The sequence below is a fragment of the Centropristis striata genome, chromosome 10 (genome assembly GCF_030273125.1).
Source record: "Centropristis striata isolate RG_2023a ecotype Rhode Island chromosome 10, C.striata_1.0, whole genome shotgun sequence".
NCBI classification, from domain to species: domain Eukaryota; kingdom Metazoa; phylum Chordata; class Actinopteri; order Perciformes; family Serranidae; genus Centropristis; species Centropristis striata.
In genome coordinates, this window is record NC_081526.1 from 8100776 (window position 1) to 8125140 (window position 24365).

The 24365-nt window shown below is 39.8% G+C and overlaps 1 protein-coding gene across 1 annotated transcript in view; it reads left to right on the plus strand.

Moving 5' to 3' along the window:
• Positions 1–24365, plus strand: part of tanc1b (tetratricopeptide repeat, ankyrin repeat and coiled-coil containing 1b) — a 129644-nt gene that overhangs the window by 33556 nt on the left and 71723 nt on the right. Inside the window, exons 3-4 of the mRNA XM_059342545.1 lie at positions 5521–5730; positions 17135–17242. Of these exons, the coding sequence (XP_059198528.1) occupies positions 5521–5730; positions 17135–17242 (318 nt within the window). The remainder of the gene's footprint in view (positions 1–5520; positions 5731–17134; positions 17243–24365) is intronic.

Sequence of the window (24365 nt, forward strand, 5' to 3'; positions counted from 1 at the left end):
TACATCATCTTAGGGCAGCACTGTATAATTAGAAAGGGTTGATTTCCTTGACCACAGCAGGGGCTGAAATTGCAGGCCTTGCCCCGACCAGGGTTTAGGAAAGTAACTGAAATAGCACTGGCGAGTTTCTGTCCTTGTGTCCCTCTGCGTTATAAAGTGTCGGTCAGATGGCAGAGCAGTCACCATGACACACTGCAGCCTATTCACCAGCACTTGGATGGCCAGCTTTTATGTGGCGCCTCTTGTTTTCAGAACCAACTACCAAAATTACAACTTTGTCATAATCTCTTTAGCATGCAATATGGCTGAAACCTGTATCAGCCGCGACCTGCTGTGACTGCAGCAAGTGAACAAGCCGCTGGCAGCTTTTAAAGTTACCCAGTGTGGCCTTTAGATACTGCTGGTTTGGTAAAAATAAGGATAGTGGTACAGTGTTTCTTCTACATAAGGCATCTGGGGCGCACTGCAAAATGTACCACGCCCACCACAGAATGAGAAAAAAATATCAATTGTAATATCTTAAATGAATTTGTTAAATGTCAGTTTTTTGCAAGAATAGAGAGCTGTCACCTGACACTCCTGGTGGTTTCATGCACAGAGCCATCTGGGAAGTTATTGAAAACTATTGAATTGGTGAAGACTAGTTTGGCAAGGGTTGCCTTTTAAAAGTTGTGTTTTTCTTTCTTACAGTATATTATCTGCTGCTACTTTATCCAAAAAAGACCCGTTATAAGTTCCTATAATAAAACCCTCAATCTCACACCTAGAGGAATCGTGCACTGTAAAACCCAACTTGTTGTTTAACTTAAATATTTGAGTGTCCATGCTGCGAATGAATTTTATGTCAAGACAACAAAGACAATGGAGTTAACTCAAATTAATCTTGATATTTGACTCAATATTTTAAGTTAAAATGACTTTTTGCACAAATCTTTGTTGTATTTAAAAGGAAAAATGAGTCATAATAGCAAACAAGCAACACTTGGTTTTACAGTGTGTGTTGAATGTTTACCACAGAGATACTTGAATTGGATTTCCTGCATCATGTCTGCATATCTAACCTTCATTCAGACACATTCACCCTTCCCTAAGGATCCTTAAAAGTGTCAGTATCAATGTGGGTGCAGTAAGTCCCACTGAGGTCAGGGTGACGGCCTTGACTAACTGACCTTTGGGTCATTCACAGGTTTTTCCACGTCTGGAGGCATGCAGAGGTGTCATTGCAACCTTTCCCGCTTCCTGTCTCTGGCATTCTTTTTTGTTTAGAAGCCCTTTAAAACACAGAACAGCTTTGTGTCCCCCGTGGCGAGGCGGAGGCTGCAAGTAAATGACTCTCTGTTTCTGATTAGCCCGGCAGCCCAACAACACTCATTTCCCTGAGGAGAAAAGCAGGATGCTTATAGTAGCTTGCCTCTTGTAGTCTTCAGTGATTCCTTCTACAAAGCTCTGGTTGCAGACAGGCGTCAGAGCTAATCTGCTGAAGTCTTCCCAAGCAGCACAGTCCTGAAAGCAGAACCAAAGCTAATTGTCATTACTGTGGTTTACCACATCTGCAATTTTGATCTAGCTGGCTCTGCTGACGTATGGTCCGTATTATTAGTTAGGTATTACATGTTATCTTGAGGTTGATAATTCATATATTTTTAATTTGTGGGCATGATGAGTGGGCAACTTTGGTGCCGCAGGATAGATGACTTTGCCGTTGCTGGCTCCATGGCGAGAATGGTCTTTCCATTCAGGTTTGGTTCTCAGTAAAGCACAACCTGTTTTTTCCATCCAGTGCTTGGAGTCCAATGAGCAAACTAGTAGCCAGGTTAAGTCATTTACAAGCTTTGAGTGAACTCATCCGTAGAGACTGTGGGGAGCCTTTCCTCCGAGAACAGTAGGTGATGCTGAAAAACGTAAGAAATATATTGTACTAGATGTAAATTTAACAGCAGAAAAAGTGAACTTTAACTGCCCTGAGAGCACACATGATTAAGTGTAGTGCACAGTGACTGTTTAACAGAAATCTGCTGGCTTATATCGCAAGCCACCAGATTTCTGGACATCTGGATTGTATTGCACACCACCATGGCCAGCTTAACAGGTTTTTAGCTATGAATTCTTTAAGGTTATAATTACATTATAGCATTGGGAAAACAACAAGTATGCTTTTACCCACACTTCCATAGAGATTAGTGGCAGTATGAAATGTGGATGTCTTGTCCACTCCTACACTTCAAAAAATGCTGGTGTTTTAGAGATTACCTAACAAGGAGCAGAACAGTTGTTGGCGCCTATGGTGGTGTATAGAGAAAATGTACTCAGGAGCAGTAACAAGGAGCCATAGCCTTGCAATGTTAGGCTGATGCAGCTACTTTTTATATTTTATATTTTTTCGTCTACTGTCTATGCACAAAAACATGTTCTGCTGCTACACTCTGCAATATAAATATTCTATTTTTACAGTTTTATACTTTTATATTTGTACTTATTTATCCAACATTCCAGAGTACTGTGAGCCAAATCATCAGAATTTCATTCAATGTGCATATTATATGTATAACTGAATGACAATAAAGTCTAATTCTACTAGAAAAAACGTGAATCAGGCACTGACATGAATGCAGTTTGTCCTCTTGGTATCTCAAGCTGCTCACTGTTGGGTAAAACATATTTGAATATTTTATGGACTGATTTAAAAAAAAATATGTCACCAACACTTGAAATGATGTCCTTGTCTTCAGCCTGGATGTTACCATTTTTCTAATCCAGACTTCCAAATAATCATTTTTATCCAACATTGGTGACCCTAGTTGATAAGAGGTGCTCGATTGCTCAAAATCCTGCTGTATTTCTGAAAGAGTCTGTGGATCGAGACAAGAAGAAGATTAGGGCTGGGGGAAAAAATCGATACAGCATGGTATGGCAATATTTTGTGTGGCAATATTATATCGATTCATGGCCGCCAAGTATTGATATTTAGCATTCTGACGGCTGGCGGGCCGGCAGTATTCTCGTTGATTTTGGACGGATATACTGGAGATCCTTGGATCACATGAAACTAGATATTCTAATGACTCCGGGCACCATGTGCATCAGGATATCATGTCAGGAAATTGTCTAAATAAGCTTAAAGCAGTGAAGCTTAAAGTTGAAGATAGTTTGAGAAAATGCTGCAGTTGTCGTCGTCCAACATGTTTAATATCAGTTCAGTTCAGTTTGACTGAGTACTTTGTTGGTCAGTCTGTGGGTTAGACTCTTATTGTGGACAAATAAAAAGACTGAAGTGAGATGAAAGAGAATTTTCTTTTTTTAGACAAAACAATTCTTGATTTCATTTAATTTTGTCTACATAGAATGCAGTTAAACAGGTAAATCACAATATATTGTATCACAATACTCACCATATCAAAATGGTTAAAATAATCTTGTATTGTGACTCAAGTATCTGGATAAAATCGTACCGAGGGGCCTCTGCTGATTCACACCTCTAATGAAGATGCATGTGAATGAATGAATTCTATGAATGAGTTTGATGACATAGAACATTTTTCTCCTCAGTAACCACAAATACTTGAACAGTAACAGCCAGCCAGTGTGTGTGGTGAATTGCATGTTATCTTAACTCAGTGGTCAATGACACAGCTTTATTTACTAACTGGATGTCCTTCTCATGGGCCCTGATGGCATGAGAAAATGCTCACTGGCCCACGACCCTGGGTTTAAATACATATTATGTGGCCCTGTGTTTTCAAGGATCCAGGTCTCCCTAGCAACCAATGAAGAGACTTATCTCTAATGTTGTTTTTTTCTGGCATGGCAGAGTCTGAGTATCATTGTTTCCACCCTTAAACCAAATTGACAAAAAAGAAAAAAACACTGCACAATGTGGGTGGTAAAAATGTTTCTGAATGCCTTTCCCCAAGGATTTTTCAGAATCAGCAAATGTTATTTCACATGCAAGGAAGTTTTAACTCCTGTAAACAGTCAGTCAGCCAATTCACATGGGGCAGCTTTATTATGTGAATACAGAGCATGAACTGAGTTAATATTTGGCAACTATTAGGCTATTTTTCAACCACTGCAGGCTTACACAAACCTTAGCAAAGACGAGTTTGATGACAGTAAACTTTCCCTCAGGCAAAAGAAAAGAACAGAGCCTGCAGGTGAAGGCTGGTAAGAGGCAGAGCTGATCAAATAATGTAGCATTGAGCAGAGGCAGTGTCAGATACTGCAGTGTTTGCAAACAGGGCAGCAACTGTATGACCAGAAAGAATTGGCGGTCTATTGACAGCTTAAATAAACCATCCTAGTACAGTGGAGTGGAGTATATCGTGTGTGTGTAGCATCATAATATGAGTTGCCTGTATTGTTTTTCCTTGAGAGCTTTGTTCCATTGAAACGGGAGAAACTTTTCAATATTCTAGTTTTGTTGAAATGATTACAGGAAGTCTCAGTAAGAGACCACTGTACTGTGTGCTCAAATCCACCATTATCCCTGCTGTGTAAGCTGATTTCTCCACAAGCCCGTGGCACCTGCCTGTGTAACATGGTTGCATAACGGTCAACCTTGAAGCTAAATGGATGTAGAATTCCATGTTATTGTGTGAGATCTGTGAAAACTCATTTGAGGAATTGAAAAATGTGTCATTCAGTGAGAAACAACACTTTTGTTCACTTTTGCTTCTGAAAAACATTGGATTTTTCCACTCAATAGCTATAATATGTCTATTTCTATATATATGTATACAGAAAATGACATTCTGTCAGAAACCATGTGCTTTCTGCTGCAAGAAAGGTTGCCAAGGCTTCCTCTGAGGTTTTACATTCCTGGCGTTCAGACCTAGGATGGTAGTAAAACTAAATGGTTTGGTACATTGTTTCAATTGGGTCAGCATCAAGGTCACTCTGGTCATCTTTATTTATCCAAACAAAAAGCTTTTGCAGCTTTTGCAGATGTATAAAAGTCATTAGATATGAGTAAATAACTTACTAAATCATTAAAAAAACACATTTCTCTCTTGATTTGTCCCATGGAAATGTGTTTAACCTTAATCATCTCTTCGGATAAGATTACTACAAAAGCCACGTCCTCGGTTCTTGTTGGGACCGTGGACTTTCTAGGTGGGAAAAGTGTCCAGCCAGTGGACTTTGGGGGCTCATTTCCTTCCCTCAGGCACGTTCTGAGTGTTATTTTCTACTGTATTTCTGCCTGTTAAGTTCTTTAAACAGTTTTAAAGCTTACATGACGAGTGCATCTTTTTAAATATCTACCTTATATCTAAATAGGTAGCTATATGTAAATATTCTGTCCACTCAAAAAAGTATTTTTTTATGTTTATGTCCCCTAATATGCCTGATCTTGACTACACAAACTTGTATCTGTTCAAATTTTGTCAATAGAGAGGTGTTTTTACAGTCCTGAGGGGGGAGATGTCTGTTTCTTGTTTTTGTGGGAATCATCCTCGTGTAATTACATGTGGCAGTAATGATGTTTAAAAAATTATAAAATCTGTAACAACATGTTCTCCTCAGCAGGGGATGTCCACAGCCACAGTGCCCAAAGAAGATTTCCACCTGAGGGAAACCCTCAACTCCAGGGGCCTGGCAGCGGGCCCTCGAATGTTCCAGATGATGTTTTCAGACTAAGCCTTGCCAAGGGAGTGTCCATGTCTCTTCCCTCCTCACCTCTCCTGCCTCGACAGTCCTACATGATGCCCTTACGCCCAAGCAAGAGATCACCAGGTACAGTTGTAAATATATTTGAGCTTTTCTATATGATGCCTGATGTTGTTGCTGTATTCCCAGTAGGTAAAATACTCTCAGAACAAAATACTTCTGTTATGTACCTAACAAAAACTTGGCCCATTTAGCTTGTTTAGGTGAAAAGGACAGTTCATCTCAAAACTGAAAATGCATATTTTTCCAATTACCTTTCTATTTATCAGTCTAGATCATGGGTCTCAAACTTGCGGCCCGCGGGCCAATTGCGGCCCTTGTGACGATATTTTGTCGCCCTCACCTTGATATGAAAGTTTAATGTGGGTTTATATGAATGGCACTTTACTGTGTTGTGTGTGGAAGGTCCATTTACTTACTTTTTTTTGGTAATTTTGTGTCTTTTTTTGATAATTTTGTGTCTATTTTTAATAACTGTGTCTTTTTAAATCATTTTGTGTCTTTTTTAATAATTTAGTGTTTTTTCAGTCATTTTGTGTCTTTTTTTGCTCATTTGTGTCTTTTTTTTTGGTCAATTTGTGTCTTTTTTTTTAGAAATTTTTTTCTTTTTTTTTTTTTTTTAGAAATGTTGTGTCTTTATAAAGTTATATCGTTTTTTTCTGTCATTTTGTGTCCTTTTTTAGTAATTTTCTTCTTTTTTTGGTCTTTTTTTGGTCATTTTGATTTTGTCATGTTGATTCTTTGAGCCTCCAGCGGCCCCCAGGTAATTTCAGTTTGAGACCCCTGATCTAGATTGTTTGGGTGTGTGTTGTTGAGTGTTTTAAATATCGGCCATACATTTGTCTGCCAAATGCTAGCATATGGGCTTATCAGAATTCTGTGCATACTATTTCAGTCTCATAATTGGAGCTTCATTTGTCTCTATGGGCATTCTGTCTACCTTCGGGTGCTTTTATAGGAGAGTTGAACATCTGATAGTGCTCCAGGAATGATGGTCCCTCTCAGGCTTAAAGCGCTGCTGCAGCTTTTAACTCAAACCTCTCTGAAACATGTCAAACTGTTCTGAGTAATTGTTACTCTTGCGAAAATAAAAGTTTTACAGACAAGAGACAAGGGGATAAAATAATGATGATAGCTGGACCTTTCTGGTTCACAGCAGTACGACTGTGAGCTTTGACTGGTTACGGAGGATTGCTTTTGTCACTTCATCCTTGTATTTGATCACCTTGTGTCCATGTAGAGGTCTCTACAACTCCACTGTGTGTTTACACTATACTTGCTGGTAATGGGCGTGTGTTTACACTGGATCTAATTGTCAATCCTCCCCAGGCTCCTTCTATCCACCATGTTGAGAACATGCTTGTCAGCAGCTGTGGGGTGCTTCAAAGCAGGGGATACCTTTTGTAGCTGAACTTGTCTCAACCTGAATCTTTGTATTCTGGAGACTTGGCAAAGAGGAGAGAAATCCTTTAAGTGGTCAATGTGGCCCCACTCACATGTGGCACTCATCTGTGGGCTATCTAGCCTCTGTTTAGAGTGGGTACAGCTTTGATCTGTTTAGTGTAAAGATGGGTTGATGGGAAGGGGGCAGTATGGTTTAATCCCTATGCAAACTTGTGTTGTTCAAGTTTACATCTCTGTTATTTAGCTGGTCAACTCCACGATTTAGGTTTATGTTGTGTTTCACTTCATTTGGGTTTGTTTATAATTAGATTTATGATATGAATTGCCATATTGTTATATCAACTACAGCCGAAGAAGGAGATGTGCATCAGTGCTTCACTTCTCAAACCTCCACAATTCTCATTATATAATTCAAAACCTAATATTGGACTTGCAGGCCTGCAATTGTGATGAATTTCATTATCCAAATGTTAAGTGAAGAAGCAGATATGTAAATGATTAAGTATGCTCAATCTCTAGTTTATAAAAAGATGTAAAAAAAAGAAAAAGAAGAAGAGACAAATATAGTTTTTAATAGCTTTAAGTAGAGTTTCATTTGCACAGCCCCCACTCAAGTTTAAACACATCCATCCAACTACTTCAGGTGACACAGGATTTGTGATGACCATTTTAAACCCATCAAAGAGAGTGTTGATGAAATGTACATTTACAGACATGAAGGGAGGCACAAGAGGGAGCGACAGATGAAGAGAGAGAACAGAGTCTGGGTTTGTGAAGGTGAAAAGGGCCCCGGGGACGGGGGAAGGGGAACACTCATTAAAGGCATATTCCCACTTGGGGTGCTCTGAGGCATGGTAAAAGGGGAAAAAATGGACTGACAAGATAGGATGTTATGGAGGACAACCAGAGAGAGGGATGGGGGGATGGTTTGTAGGCTCTCCTCCACTGTCCTCACAGGTAACTGTGAAAACCCGCAGGGGGAGAGTTCACACCTCCAGTTAATAAACACATACTGCAGGAAATGTCTCAGCTCTGCGACGAAAACAACATGGGTCATAATGTTACATTTTCTCTTCTTGCTTAGCAGAAGCAGCAAAGTGCACTCAATTTAAGACTCATTACTGTTTAAATGAGCAGGAGATAATTCGTTGCTGTTATGTCTGTTCTGAAAGATCAACAGTGAATACGTTGAGTTATTTTCACCTTGAATATGCAGCAGGAAGGTATAATTTCAACAGAATTATGCATACATTTTACAGAAATTTGCAATAAGCTCTGAGGCTGCTGGGTTATGGAAGAAAAACATTATCAAGATTGTTTTAGTCTCTAGTGAGAGAAACACTGGGCATTTATGTATCTAAAGGGCAAAGGTGTACCACTGTAAAGGAAAGATGCCCCCAATGTGAAATTGAATGCGGCACAAATATATTTTAATTTTTAGTTATTTTTAAAACTTGTACAGTACCGTTGAGAGACACCAACTAAAATGTGTATCATTCATTTATTTTATTTCTTTCATTGCAATGTGATTGATACGGGCGAGCTAGCATGCTAACAATAGCAGGCGGACGCTAGCATGCTAACATTAGCCGGCTAGCATTAGCATTAGTCCAACATTAACATCTTATATTCAGGGCAATTCATTTTCCCAAGGGGCCACATGAGATACTGTGAAGGTTGCATAGGGTCGGACTATACTCTGAACTTAATTAATCTAAAAACTCCAAAAATTACCAAATTTCCCTTCAGGGATGAATAAAGTAATTTATCTATCTGAAAGTCTGAAAATAAAATTTGATTAATTGCTCACCCCTTATAAGCTTATTTATATAATGAACCTGCATTTACATTTTTAGCAAGAAAAGTTCAAAACTATTCTTTAGAGATTTTCTAAAACAAGTTACATACCAGCTCAGGTCTAGTCCCGTTAACTAGTTTACATTTATACTCAAGTCGTACAGCCCTTATTTATTTACATACAGTAAATGCATCCATGCATTCTTTCACACATCCATTATCCTCCTTGCCATCCAGCCTTTCGCTGATGTCATCGAGGAGGAAGTGGTTTCACAAATTCAGAAAAGCATTTTGTGGCTTGGCTTCATTTCCTGACACATTGGATAATCTATCGCAGTTAGGAAGACTCAAACTTAGTGGTTGTTCTTTTCATGAAAACTTCACAGGGGACAACAGAGAAACATTGAGTTAATTAGGAGTGTGACGGATGCCTGAGCCGCAAAGTCCTGGTGGCGTTGAGTGCCACAGCTTTGATCAGCTAAGCCCAGAGCTTAACCATGAAACACTGCACCCTGACATGTGTTGAGCAGCACCTAGGCTTTATAGTCGTAATCGTTTACAGGCACCCTAAAGGCCCAGGAAGGGATATTTACTGCAAGAATGTTGCCTGAATGGACCAATCTTGCTCCAAAGTGCAGGTCAAAGATCAGGTATTGAAAAACTTGAACCTCAATGTTAAGTGGAGAATATCCTTGATGACACAGTAAATGAGGTTTTCAGGGTTTTTTTGTCAAAGGTTAGAAACTCCCTGAGCTCCACCTCTGACAGTCTCCTGTCTGGGTATCTACACAGTGACCTCCTCTGGTTGTTATAGGTTACTGTGCCATTGGGGGATTAAAAGCATCTGTTTTCTTCAAGGTTGCTCTGCTTGGTTGAGTTGCCTGAGTATAAAGATGTCCCTTTTGTAGCTGTTGAATGAGCACTTCAGGAACCTCTCCATTACTACACGCTGCATCCCTGAAATATGAGGTTATGGACACAGAGGTGATTCTGGTGCTTCTACTTTGTATGTACATTAGACGTGTGACCTTTCTGTAGGCACGTGACAAAACTGTTAGCCTCACGCTTTGCCTCCCTGCAAGCCTGCAAGGGATCATAAAACAGCAATTCATATTAATTTATTGCAGTCATGAGCAGTGCATCATTTTAATTGGTATATCTGCAATGAGGCCACAGGGGGAATGGTCTCTGGTAGGCTGTTGTGTGTGTTGAAATTAGTTAAGTGGATTTTTGTTTGATAGCAGCGCCTGGCTTTCAGTAGTTTTCGAGGCTGATTAATTTGTCGATGAGCCAAGCAGGTCTGCAAATCACCACCTGAGAGCACAGATCACTAACCTGACATGATCTGTCAATAACACGATCTAATGTGAAAAGGCTTTAAGGACCTTTTTCCTGTTATCCAGCAAGGGGGTGACAATTCAGATGTTTTTAGTCAGGTACCATGCTGCTGTGTCGAGAGGTGAAATGCTTAGTTGGCTAATCAATCAGGAAAATAATGGGCATCGATCAATCGTTTCAGTCCTTTTTCATGCAGAAATGGCAGATAATTGCAGCTCAAATATTAAATATGGAGATTTCCTGATTTTCTCTTTTATGTCACATTAAACACAGGGTTCGTACGGGCTTGAAAATGCTTGAATTTAAATGTTGTATTTTCAAGGTTTAAAATTTTGGATAAAGTGCTTGTAAATGCTTGAAATTCTTACTGTATTTCTCTTGCAATCTGACTATATCCATCTATAGACTATAGATAATCACATGTTCAATGTAAAAAATAATGAGTAGCCTATCTGAAATGAAGACCGTTCCTCCAAAAAGTGTAATACCATCGCTGTTGGTATGGGTCAGTGAAATCTCCCCCTTTTTAGTATGTAAGTACTCATCTAAAACATGCAATTTACAACAGGTGAGAGATACTGCAAAAGCTTGAAAATTTACCTCGAAAGTCCTTGAAAAATGCTTGAATTTGACCATTGCTAAAGTGTACGAACCCTGTAAACAGAATATCTTTGGTTTTGAAAAAACAAAAAACAAAATGTTCACTTTTTTTCTGACATTTTAAAGAAAAAATATATAGAAAAAACTCTCACCAGCTTAAAATACACAGCTTTTGCCGTGTGTGTGTGTGTGTGTGTGTGTGTGTGTGTGTGTCTCTCAACGGGTGACTGCTTTCGCTGACACTGGTCTGATGCCTTGACCTCTTAATTGCTTATCTCGTCTTCTATCTCTGTTATGTGGCAGCAGCAGCCCCACTGTCCCCCCAGAGCACAGTGAGTGTTATACATTAGTGGTGGTCAGCTCTATAAGCCTCTGTACAGTCTTTACAGTGTGTTTTTATTGTGGTTATTAAGTACCATAACCATTTAGTAAAATGTCTGTGTTCTTTGAGATTTTTTTTTTTTGTTGAGTGGAGGTTAAAGCTTTAGAGCGTATTAACACAGCAGACCACATAAAACAACAGAGAAAGTCATTTGGCGGAACACTTAAGGGTTTCTCCATGGATTTGTGTGTTTTCACTAAGCCTCATAGTTACAGAGCAGTCATTAACAGCATGTATAAATTCAAGGACAGTGTCTGCCTAAACTGAAACCACCTAGCCTAACGGAGACCTGCTGATGTGATCCCTTATGGCTGTGACTACTTTCTCCATAGCAATTTTAACTTTGAAATGTTCTTGCCAAATCATTCTAAATAAGTCACATTACCATTACAGATCCTGTATGAATGCAATGTTCAACTACTAGCATTCTTCACTCTACTACATTACCAGATGAGTGCAATTTATCTTGCAGTTCTGTCAGGAGGATAGGATCTCTCTTCAAAGCCAGTGGTAGCCCCTTTGAGGTGAGCTCTCCTGAAGTCAACTCTGGGGTATTGACAGTAACCAGACAGCCCTGCAGGAATATTGATGCCTTTCTAAGAGCAGATCTGTAAAAGACCTTGTGATGCTGCAAGAACCCTTTGAAACGTTTCTCTGATGAGCACCCAGCCAAAAGTTCTATCCAGTTCTCCACTTCACTGCACTCCAGATTTGGCTGCTTATCGCATGCAATCCCCTTTTTCATCTGCAGTGGGATCCCAAGTCATACATTGCTTCTTTAGTCAGTCTGTAGTAGCAGGAATGCTAACATGATGTAGTGGTGTATCATCCTAAACCATGGGTCTCAAACTCATGGCCCGCGGGCCACTTGCGGTCCTCGTGATGATATTTTGTGGCCCTCAATTTGATATGAAAGATTAATGTTTGTTTAATATGAATGGCACTTTACCGTGTTGTGTGTAGAAGGTCCCTTAAATTACTTTTTTTGGTAATTTTGTGTCTTTTTTAAAATATTTTTTGGGTAATTCTGTGTCTTTTTTGGGTCATTTTGTTTCTTCTTTAAGTAATTTAGTTTTTTTCTGTCATTTTGTGTCTTTTTTGGGTTATTTTGTGTCTTTTTAAAAATAATTTTGTGTCTTTTTTTGGTCATTTTTGTTTTTTTAGCGTTCTTTTTTTAGTGATTTAGTGTTTTTTCAGTCATTTTATGTCTTTTTTTAGGTCATTTTGTGTCCTTTTTCAAAGTAATTTTGTGTCTTTTTTGGTCATTTTGATACTGCCTCCAGTGGCCCCCAGGTAGTTTGAGTTTGAGACCCCTGTCCTAAACTAAAACATCAGGGGAAAGGATAAGATTGATGACTTGGAGTTGTTGTTGCTCTGCGTTTTTAAAAGTGTCCGATCATGTTCTCCCTTAATAGAAGCTTCGATTGTTTAAAGAAAAAGAATGAAAAGACATTCGGCACAGCACTAAAGTGCACAGTGGAGACTTAATACATAATTCATACCAGCTTGTGAAACAGCATGTGTGAGATTAGTCATGACTATTAAACATGTAGTGTTTGAAAAAGATTACCAGTCTCTCTTTGTGGCACAGAGCAGACATTGCATTAACCAGGAGCGGATGACAGCATTATGTCATGCTGTGAATAGGGAATGAATCATAAATTAGCATTTGTATTTTAAATTAACAAAGCACCATCATTGTAATACTTTCTTAGCTGTTTTGCATCCGTAATGGCAAACAGATTAAAAGCTTGCTACAGCTATTAACGAGACCAAGTATATTTCCAGCTGTCCATAAGACTCAATAAATAACACTAGTTACTGAGTTTGACATGCAGCACTCAGAGTACCAGTCTCATCTAATGTGTTATTTTTCACTTTCAAGTTGAAGGATGACATTTTGGAACATAAAGAGGGCTGTTGTGAGACGGATTTCATTCTCTTTCGCTGCACAAAGAGTGCACACTGTCTTATTGAAAAGCTGAAATGTGAAGAAGTCAGAGTCCATCTTGAAGAATGCTGGGAAAACTCCTTGATCACTTCCTATAAGCATGAACAATCCTCTCTTTCACTGGCATCGACTGGACATTATGAATTGCCGGTCATAGGTATTCCACTGTTTGGTATGTGTGTGCGTGTGTGCATGTGCCTGCTGAGTGATAGCTCGCCGGTCATGGATTCCTGAATCTCACAGTGAATACCAGCGGGTCCACAGTCCTCTGCAGTCACATCTTGCCTGGCTGCTCTACCCCAGGGAAACACTTTTCTCTCTGTTTTTCTTCCTTTAACCCATCTCCCCCTCTGCACTTTTTGTTTGCTTGCTTTTCTTCCAATGAATTTCACATGTGTGTATATAGACACATTTACACATATATATTTAATGGCAATTAAAGGGGTAGCTGATGCTTTCAGTGCTTAATTTCCAATCGTGGAAACATTTCTGCTGCCAGCTGGAATATGCAGCACTTTTGATTCTTCTGTGAACCTCATGTGCCATCTTTTTTCCATTCTCTCATACAGTGCAACACATTGAGTCAGCACATATCGCAACTGAATAGTAAACTTCATGAACTAAACGTTCAATTTCAAAGTACTTCATTTGATTTCTTTGGCAAAATGCTCTTTAAACACCAAATTATGTTTAAGTGAAGTTTTTTTTAATGTAGTTTGTATTTGAAGAGTCGGCTATTCTTTGTTTTTGTTGTGTTAATAATAGTAACATTTTAGCCTTTCTTACCCTCAGTACATAAAATACACCTTAAGAACTTCTTTTTAAAACAGAAAAATGTGAAATGATCTGCTATCTTATTAGTATTAGCCTTCAGAAGCAGGTAATTATTGGTTATAGGTATTGCTTGGGGAAAAAAATCCATATTGTGCATCCCTAATCAGAATGAGATATTCCTCATTAGTCCTCTCTTCGGGGTACGTTCAGAATACTGAAACTTTCACATACAATTATCCTATATATGTATATATTGGTCAATGACATGATCTAATGCAGTGTCAGTTGGTGTAACCAGTATTTTTTTCCCATAAGAATCTGATTATATACAGGGAAATAAATGTGAACTAAAATGAGAAAAAAATATAATCCGCGTTTACATTGCAACACTATGGTATATAATACATTTTTACATAATTTGTCAAAACTTTTGAAAAAAATGGTTGTATTTAGAATGTGTTCTGCTCAATATTGACGAAATGTGTAAATGTAGAAATAACAAAAAATTTAATTTGATGTTTTTTAAAAGTAAGTAATATGTAGTATATATATGTAGTATGTGTATTTAAGTCCACTTAAATACAATGTAGATGGATGAAGTATTTAATATTTATAATTTTTTTGTGGTTACACCATTGGACATCTCGTCATCCCTTATTTGTCACTAACCCATATAGTAAATTGTGTACCAATTATTGTGAATGTGAATGGATTAACTTTTTATAGTTTGCATCAAAGGTGTGATAAAAGCGAGGGCACGTCTCATTTCTGTCCCCCTCTCTCTGCGTGTCCTTCAAGGGTCACACATCTGACACTTCCATCTCGGCGACCTTTTCATGCCTGTTATAAACTGCAATTGCTCATTCGTCAGTGCTTCCATCTAGAAGGGCAAAGCGGTAATAGCACCCTGTTAAATCTTGAGATTAGATTTTGAATGGAAAAGAAACCCCTGTGTGCTTTGTCTGTCACGGAGTCAAGCTCAGACATCTGAGTCTCGCTAAAGGACCTTTTTGCCTCTTCCCTGTGTCATCAGCACTCAGATGTGCCCTAAAATTACGCTTGATAGCCAGCCACATGTGGATCCTGTGTTCCTCTTGGCACTTTGTGTAAACCGAACTGAATTTAAGCATATGGTTTAAATTACTCAAACTATGCCCCCTGTTGTTTTTAGATGAAATGCACTCAACAGAATATATTTGGCAGTGCGCTTTTGGTCCAAGATATTTACCTGAACTAAGTGTGTCTCACACACAGCCCTCTCTGTCTCTGCAGTTCCACTCTAATTGGAGCCGTGTGACTCCTGGGTAATAGGTTGTGCCTGACCATCCACAGATGAATGGAGGTTTTCAGGACAGACTCTCTGGCTTTGTCTACTAAATAACAGGCTTGGATTGCTTTTGTCGATGTTTCAGTTTTAGACCTCATCAGTGTACGCGGTGCTTTTAAAGACACCAATCATCACCTTTTAAACCTATTTTCTCCCTGCATACTGCTTCCTGCTCCTCTGATGGATGACTGCATTTGGCTCTGGGCTTTTTACTTTAAGTTCTTTCACTGGCTTTAGACCAAGACTCCTGCCAAAAGGCAAGAGAGCACCCAGATTGCAGAGTCAGAAAACTCATCTCGGGTATCAAAAGCCCCGTTCCCCACTATGCATTTCAAGTCGCATATCCATAGATGGCACTGTGCATCAAGCTGACTTTGACTCTCATGCTTGGTTTGTTGCAGTGACACTTCCAGATAATTTCCCTGCACATGGCTGCTGCTGTAACTCTCCTCTTTCACCCCCTCACCTCCGCTTTTAGTATCTAAGGCCAAGATCGCAGCTGCGGTTCAAGAAATTGTTCCATTCGACTCAGAGGATTTCTTTTCAGGAGGTGGGAGCGACTGGTTATCAAATGTGGTAATAGGAAATGGTTATCTCTCCACTCCCATCTAATCTTTATGTTATGACTGGGGGGTTACACATACAGTCATCTGATAACTGAAGTCACGGGGAGGAGGAGGAGGTTTGGATTGGGTTACAGTGGGTCAAGGTTGGAGTAGCATGGAGGAGTGGCACAAGGAGGGAGACATGCTGTTGCTCTTTTTCTATGGATTTATGGATCTAAATTATGCAGCCACCCCCTATTTTTTTATATTATTTCCTGCACTGGACTCTGGAACCTATTTCTGTTCAACACATGAAATGTTGGAGAAGACTTGAATTGTGCACAGCTAGTTGCTTGGGAGATGTTTGTTTCATGGCTTAGTATTTAGTCTAGTGTCTTTGCTGGATCTCCTGAATGTATAAACAATTACACTGCCACTCTTAGGAAAGATTAGTAGGCCTTTGCTACCACTCAAAGTAAGAACCTTATTTTCTGTCTATTTAGGGCAGATTAAAAGGCGGTTTTAGACAACAAAGGGAAATCGTTTTTTTTGCGCACACAAAGATGGAAGTGTTGCCAGCGGAGTTGTGTCTTTAGCGGGGTGAGTATCTCGGCGGTTTATCTTAAAGTTCGGCATAGTGAGCAAGCATTTTGTGTGGAGCTGTGGGATTTTCTAATTTAGTCATGGTGAGAGCAGAGGGAACAGAGCTGCCACCTAACCTCGACTTCTCGCTAAAGACAAAGAGAGTCCTCAGAGGACCGTACCACTGTCCCAGATACATCATCTGACTTAGACCAGAACACGCGGACCTTAATCTATCCATATGTGTCTTTGCAGCAATAACATACTTTCAAGGGAGTGCTCATAGATCAGCAAGCAGGGAAATTTGTTGTCTGTTTTCCTGATCACCTACCGTGCGTGTGTGTGTTTAAACACTCATTTCCAAAGTTCACTAAGAGGCTAATTGTTGTGGTTTCCTGCTGTAGTTTACATTCCCAGAGCTGGCTAGCAGTGTTTTACTGGGAGTCTCCAGCCATGCAGACAATATTCTGGGTTGTCAGACAGACCAGAGCTGCTATCAGCGCAGGGAGCTGTCTGAGAGAGTGTGTGTGTGTGTGTGAATGAGTTTATGTGAGCTACGGAGTGCAGCCAAGCCTGTCCAACTAAGACACCACCGCCTCTCATCTCTAGTCCCATCTGGAACACGTTAATCCAGCGAGAACTCTCTCTCTCTCTCTGTTTCTCTCATTCTCTCCTCTTTTGCATTTCCTTCCCTCTCTCTCTCTCTTGCTCTGTCTGCCACTCTCTCTCTCCCCCTCTCTCATTCCCTCTGTATCTTCGCTTCGTGCTAGCAGGTCCAATCAGGAAGCCCAAATATGTGGAGAGTCCTCGTGTTCCTTCTGATGCCATCGTTTCAGCGCTGAGGAAGGTGGCCGATAACAAGGAGTCCCCACACAATGGTGAGTTTTGCTTGTTTGTTTACTTGTGTGTGTGTCTTGTTTGTGCTTTTGGAGGTATTGGAAACCGAACTGGCTTAAGAATGAAAAACGTACATGTCGTCGGCTGAATTTCACAACTTTTCCTCACATTGTCATCAGTCCTCATAGCTGTATGTGTGTTTTTCGGTATATAGAAATATCATTGCTGTGTCCATGGAGTTAGGGATGTCTCTGTAATTTAAGGGGAGCATCAGCTCTTGTATGAGAGGTCCTTGTAAGTACCAGTGTGTTTAAGCAGTGTTCCTTCATGTAGCCTCTTCTACAAACACACAATAGTGCCGTGTTTATTTTAAAGTGTGTGTTTAGATTACAGAGGAGTCAGTTTTCCTCTGCACGGGACCCATTGTCTGACCACTGGTTCTGTTTCATGGGAATTAAATGAAGACATCTATATGTGTTCTCGCGTTTCCACGTTTCTGCGAGGTGTCGTGTTATTGCTGCCTATTCTCTCCTGTGTGGAGCCTCGTATGTTTGTTTGTGTGTAGGGGGGAATGTTCCACTAAGTGCTCTGTTTTGGTTTCCAGCAGAGCAGGGCGGGCTCAAATTCCTCTCATTGGCTTCAGTGGAGTCGTAGGATGCATTATCTTTAGCAAAGGGCAACACAGAAAGTGGTGCCCTCTGATTGTGCACGGCTCACATACGCAGACAGTAGTAACCCAGCAGAGCTAGTCACTGTTGACTGTTACATACCAAGGCACAAGGGTGTGTCTGACATTCAGCTGGCACGGAGCAGTGTTTCGTCTCAGAGCGGGCTACCGGTGGATAGCGGACGCCAGATAAATGTTATCTCATGACAGCTGGCGGTGCACTGGCACACTCGGTGAGCTTATTTTATGAGCTTTTTAGTAAAAAAAACAAACAAAAAACAACTCCTGGTTTGGATTTTTCTAATACAAAATGTAAGGTGGAGAAGCCTTGCAGTAAAGTGGTATGTTGTTTCTGAGGTTACCTACTGCAGGTTGCACAAACAAACACCCCTACTAATGAATTTCCCTCATCTCCTCTGCCGACCTGGGAGCCTCCTTGAAGCACATGTACTTACACATTCACATTCACATTCACATTCACATTCACATTCACATTCACATGCTGTTGCTGTCTAAGAAATAGTCTTTCCTAAAGTTTTTCTTCCTCTCCATTGCTCCCCAACATAGAGAAAAGAAAAATAATGCTCATGGTGTGTATACTTGTTACTTATTTCAACCTTAGTCCTACCCACAGATCCCAGATGTGTTCTTTTTGTCAAATCTAACAGGTGCCAACTTTGTAAGTCAGTTTGTTCCTACTTTAGTCTATTGTTTTCTCTGTCTGTTTCTGTTTTATTTGTTTGTTTTTTTAAATACCAATGTTCTGGGGTCCTTGGGGCACCAGTTAAAGCATCCAAAAAGCATCCCTTTAACTTTCCTACAATAATAATAATATTTTTAATTACATAAATGACATTGCTATGATATTTATATACCACATCATATATCATATATGATGTTTTGAAAAGAAATAAGTATGTCCTTATATGTTAAATATATTGCTAGGATGAGGGTTAAACTACTTGTATAAGGCCTCTTATTGTGGTTGTTTTAACCTTGTGTACGCAGTGCTGCCTCTTCTCTAATTTCATTCTAGGCTAAAATTACTCCTCAGGCGATATAACAGGCCTAACTTTCTCACAAGTATGTGACAGACCTAGTGACCAAGCCCTCCAGAGAATATGTTTGCTACCACAAAATGTTGCAAACCATCAAACTGCTTCAGCCTCAAACACAGAGAGTACATAAAAAATGATTACAAATTGAATTTTACATTATGCTATCCTCCTGGTCTGCTCCCGGTGATAGAGATAACAATTACATATCTGGTCAATTTGTGTCAAATGAGAAATGACATCACAGTCTCTAGGGCAGTTTTAGCCTGCCTAATATAGTACATTTTTATTGCTCATTGCATTGTTGGAACAACAGCAAAATTCACTCTCTCCTTGTGCAGCTCCAGGCGTTTAAGACAATTCCGAGGCTTGTACATTTTCTCAAATATTGACTCAGCTCTTACAGAACTTCATTCTGTTTTTAAGGTCAAACAGCTACTTACTTGTTATTGCTGCCATGTTTAGTTATTCAATATATGTGGGCGGCGAAGCCAGGAGGAACTCTTTACCTCCTTCCTCCCACAACCGCAGTTAGCAGGTAAGAGAAGTTTACTGCTGAGGAATTGCTGGAATGAGCCGACTTCTCAACTAATTATGTACAATTAGGCGCTGTATAAATTCGAGACTAATGGTGGCTAATTGTGATAGCCCAGCTGTTGTAGGATGAGGCCCCATGCACAGCTGACTGGCTTTTGAGCACAGCTACACATGCTATGCCTCTTCATATTATGCACTGCATTTCATTGAAAGTTACACCCTGCAGTTAGATCTAGTGTTTGCTGTGATGCATGTAACATCAACTGGATTAGTTTGTATTTACGTGCGTCACATTTCGCATTTGACAAGGACATATCAAGTTCTCTTTTGTCAATAAAGAAAGCATTTTTCAGCTTGTGTTGTCTCACACTTCAGAGATGGTAAACAACGATGTCTCTCCTTATTTTGCTCACTGCTGAGAAAAGGACGAGAAGGTTGTTTGACATTGCAGCTTTTGTAACAAGGTCAGCGTCAGCATGGAATGTTGATAAAGTGCCGGAAGAATCTGAGACGGAAAATCCATTGGAAGTTTTGCAGCATGAGCACTGTGTGACATTTAGGCCTCAAATAAAGTGAGCTCTTAGGAGTTGTAAAGGGGCTTTTTGTTAGGTGTTGTGCTGATGCATCTCTTGGATGTTCATGACCCGCATCAAGAGTCACATCTTGAGTGCAATTGAGGCTTTTTGTGGTATTTGAGGCAGTGCATGCCCTTGTTTGTTTAACCCATTTAAGCCGGGAAAGCATTATCGCATTTTTACCATTAAAACCAGGGGTACTGTTGCGTTATTCTACCATTAAAACCGGGAAAGCGGATACGTCGTTTTGTAGTATTTGTCGTTTTTTCCACCTATTTTCGGTGTCTTGGCCAATGAAATGCATCAGAATACATGTGGGAGTGTCGCAATGCAACATGGGACTTTTCCAGAACTTTGAAATCATCCCCCAAAAAAGACACAAAATCACCCAAAAAAGACACAAAATGACCAAAAAAAGACACAAAATGACCAAAAAAAGACACAAAATTACCAAAAAAAGACACATAATGACTAATAAAAGACACAAAATGACTAAAGAAAGACACAAAAAGACACAAAATGAGAATACATGTGGGAGTGTCACAATGCAACATGGGACTTTTCCAGAACTTTGAAATCATGGCGGAAGACGACTGTAGCGGAGGGAGCTCAGATATAACAGCAAGTACTTTTTGAATTTCATTTCTATCTGCTACAGAGGCTGAAAAATCTATTATTTAGTAGAAGCGTTGACACTTCTGTTGAATTTCCAGAAAAACTTCAGGTTTTAGGGGGTTAGATTTTAAAATCACCCAGAGGTTTTACAGGCATTTTTTCCAGGCGTTTTAGGCCTAAATGGGTTAGAATAGTGATTTTTTTTTCCTGCAGTATTTTTTGTGTATTTGTGTGTTTATTTTGAACAGACAAATCAGATACGATTCAAGATTTGCATGTGGAGTTTGAATGTATTCATTTCTTCTTCTTCTGGCTCTGACAGTCAGCTTTCCAGAGCTCTCAGTTGTGGAGAAGCAGGATGGGCTGTAGGCTAAGATAGGAAACGTGTGTTTGACTCGCAGCGCAGTCACCTCACACGGCTCTTTGAGGCAGGATAGAGTTTCTTGTGTATGTGTGCGAAGGCAATGTGTATTTTCGTTTTGTGTCCGCAACGTTTATGTTTGTTTGTGTATGTGTGTGTTTGCGTGCATGAGTGCGCTTGCAACAGGCGGCCAACAGTCCGCCTGTCAAAATTGTTTCAGCTGTGGTCTCAGAGCTCTGTCTCTGTCAATCAAGACTGAACCTCAGGTCCTGTCCGCTCCCACAATTATGTCTTTCGCTTCCACCCCCCACGTTACGACTCCCAGGCCCCAACACTTACCACCTGTCCCTTCGTTTGCTGATTATCTTGTCAGTGCTGAAATTAGGAGCCAACTTACATAGTCTGTGAATTAACACCACTTAAAACTGAATGTGGTGTTTAGTGGTTTAGTGTCTATGCCGATACGGATTATTTTGACATCAGTCTTAACCGATCCCTGATATGTGCTGCCAATTTTTTTGGGCCGATTCTTGAAGCCGATATAGCCTTTTCTCCCTCCATTTACATGATAAAAATGACACAATGATAACAAATGTTACACAAGTCTCAATTTAAACAAAAAAAGAAAAAAAAATTTAACAAAACAAACAAAACATACAGTACAGGCCAAAAGTTTGGACACACCTTCTCATGAAGTGACATGACTGTTGACATTGTAAATTCATCAAAACTATTAATGAACACATGTGGAATTATGTACTTAACAAAAAAGTGTGAAATAACTGAAAACATGTCTTATATTCTAGTAAGCAAAGGGTGGTTACTTTGAGGAATCTAAAATACAAGACATGTTTTCAGTTATTTCACACTTTTTTTGTTAAGTACATAATTCCATATGTGTTCATTCATAGTTTTGATGCCTTCAGTGAGAATCTACAATGTAAATAGTCATGAAAATAAAGAAAAAGGCATTGAATGAGAAGGTGTGTCCAAACTTTTGGCCTGTACTGTATTAACAGTTTGATAGCAAACAATGTGTATGTTTAAACCTTAAAAAGGTGGTGGCGCCTCAGATGATCCACATATTTGATGTGTTTTCTTTTTTCCGTTATCAACAGCAGCTCACCAGAGAATGGCAGATGTTGCACCGAGCTTTGCCTGGTGTTGGCTCAGTGAAATGGGCTAATTGATCGTCGAATGCACGCACGTATCAGCCGATGCCGATACAAGTAAAAAACGCAAATATCGACCCAAAATATCGGCCGGCCAATATATCGGTCTACCTCTAGTGGTGTTGCCTTCCATGTTGTATCTGCTCTGGTAGTAATCCTACCAATTAGTGTCATCTTCTGTAAAGTGTTATATTAATTTGTGGAGACTGTTGCAGCATATATCATCCCTTGTGCTAATCATGGAAGTATTTTCATTACTGTTAAATTGTGAGGAACCAGTGAAACGTTTCTGAATCTAGCCATCTTCAGTTGTCTGATGTGTCCCTTTGGTATAACAAAGGAATAAAAAAAGGCCCAGCCACATCAGAATCTGATGCAAGGTCTTACAGCCTCAGCTGGGGTGAGCTAGTCTGCTGCATGGAAGGAATGTCTTCTCAAAACTAGGAAACCTTCTCTTATTGTCTTGGTATGATACTGAAAGGGGAAATGGCGGCAGAGGGATATGAAGAAGGTTTTCTACTAAAAAACATGAAAAATGAGTTGCGCATAAAGACATTTTACAAGCTGGCTATATTTTGTACCATTTATAAAGCCCAATGGTATAATCAAGGCCCATTGTTACCAGTTTAAATAACTTATGATGATATTTAGGTAAGCAGTGACTTTGTGGGAGCAGAGATGAATGGGCTGTGATTTCTTTTTGGCTGTGATAGAGTGAGTCATATCCGTCTCGTTATTGATTTCCTTTCTTCATCGGCTGCTAGAGGCTGAAACTTTTTATGTTGTTAGTATTTTTTTCTTGATACAGTGATTAAGTTTTATCAATCTGTCCTGCTCATCTCTTGAGGATGGTGCACCACAGACGCTCTGCCCCGCAGGGGTGGATCGCTGCATGAAGAGGCTTCAGCTCTGTTGGTCAAATGGTTAATAGAAAGCCATCTGTAACTGCTGTTAGAGCTACAATAATAATAGCCAGAGTGGAGCGGAGATGTCAGTCTATGTCAGCCTATGACCACTATGATTACTATTTATTTGTTTATTGAATGGATCCCCATTAGCTGACGCCTTGGCGACTGCTAGTCTTCCTGGGGTCCCTAAAAAGACATAGAACATGACATACAAACAACATAAACAAAAACAGTACATACAAGAAAAACAATAACAAACTCAATTAATACATACATGCAATACTGTTAAAAAAAATTCTACATTCATATTTACCCGACAAATGTTATACTGTAAAAATCATTAATTCAGATGTCTATAGTGTCAATATCAGCTGTATACACTTATAATTTGTCATTTCATTAGAGAACATTTAAAAGGAAGAATCATCTGGCTACAGATATAGCAGAGAAAAAGAAATAAAATAAGAAAACAAAATAAATTGCAACATATTAGTAATTATTCATTTGGTGGGCGGCATCAAGTGTGTCTTAAGTAATTTTTTGAATGACAATTTGTTTTGCGTGCTAGAGATGTGAGGAGGCAAAGAGTTCCATGACATTATTGAACGATAGATAACTGTGCGTTTGAGTATTATCCTCTTGCCATCCACACCCTCCAAAACCTAATTTACGTTGGAAATACTTTATTAGCAACAGACTCACCTCAGTCTGCTGTAATGTCTCATTGGACGCTCCATCTGTGCTCACAGCTATGGACATTTGTGGTTCTAACAGTGGAATTTACAATAACAGCGCTCAACGTGCTTCAGGGGGGCACGTCACCTCGTACCTCTGAACTCAGATGGGGAAGCAGGATGCATGTTCTCATTGAGGGTTCATTAAACAGGCTCCACTGTTGTGGTAATGAAACTCCAGCTGCTAATGAGCACCGGCTGGATCGTTTTCTCGGCAGGGAGAGAGCCAAGACAGCTCCGTGGAGCCGGTCTGTTCACGGCGTTCCCCTCCTCCTCCTCCATCCTTCTTCTGCTCCTCCTCCTTCCGTCTTCATTCTTCTATCCCTGCACCACGCGGCTGCTATTTCACACCTGCTCATAAACTTCCTCAGGCAGCAGATAATGATGTTGTTTTCTTTTTGCCACCATTTGCTGTACAGTTACTGGAATAACAAAAAGTGGTTCCAGCTACATCCCTGGTTTTTCCATATCTCCAGGGTAGTGTAAGATATAGAGGACTAATCAGGTACTGTATAGAGATCATTTTCATCAGGTAGACAC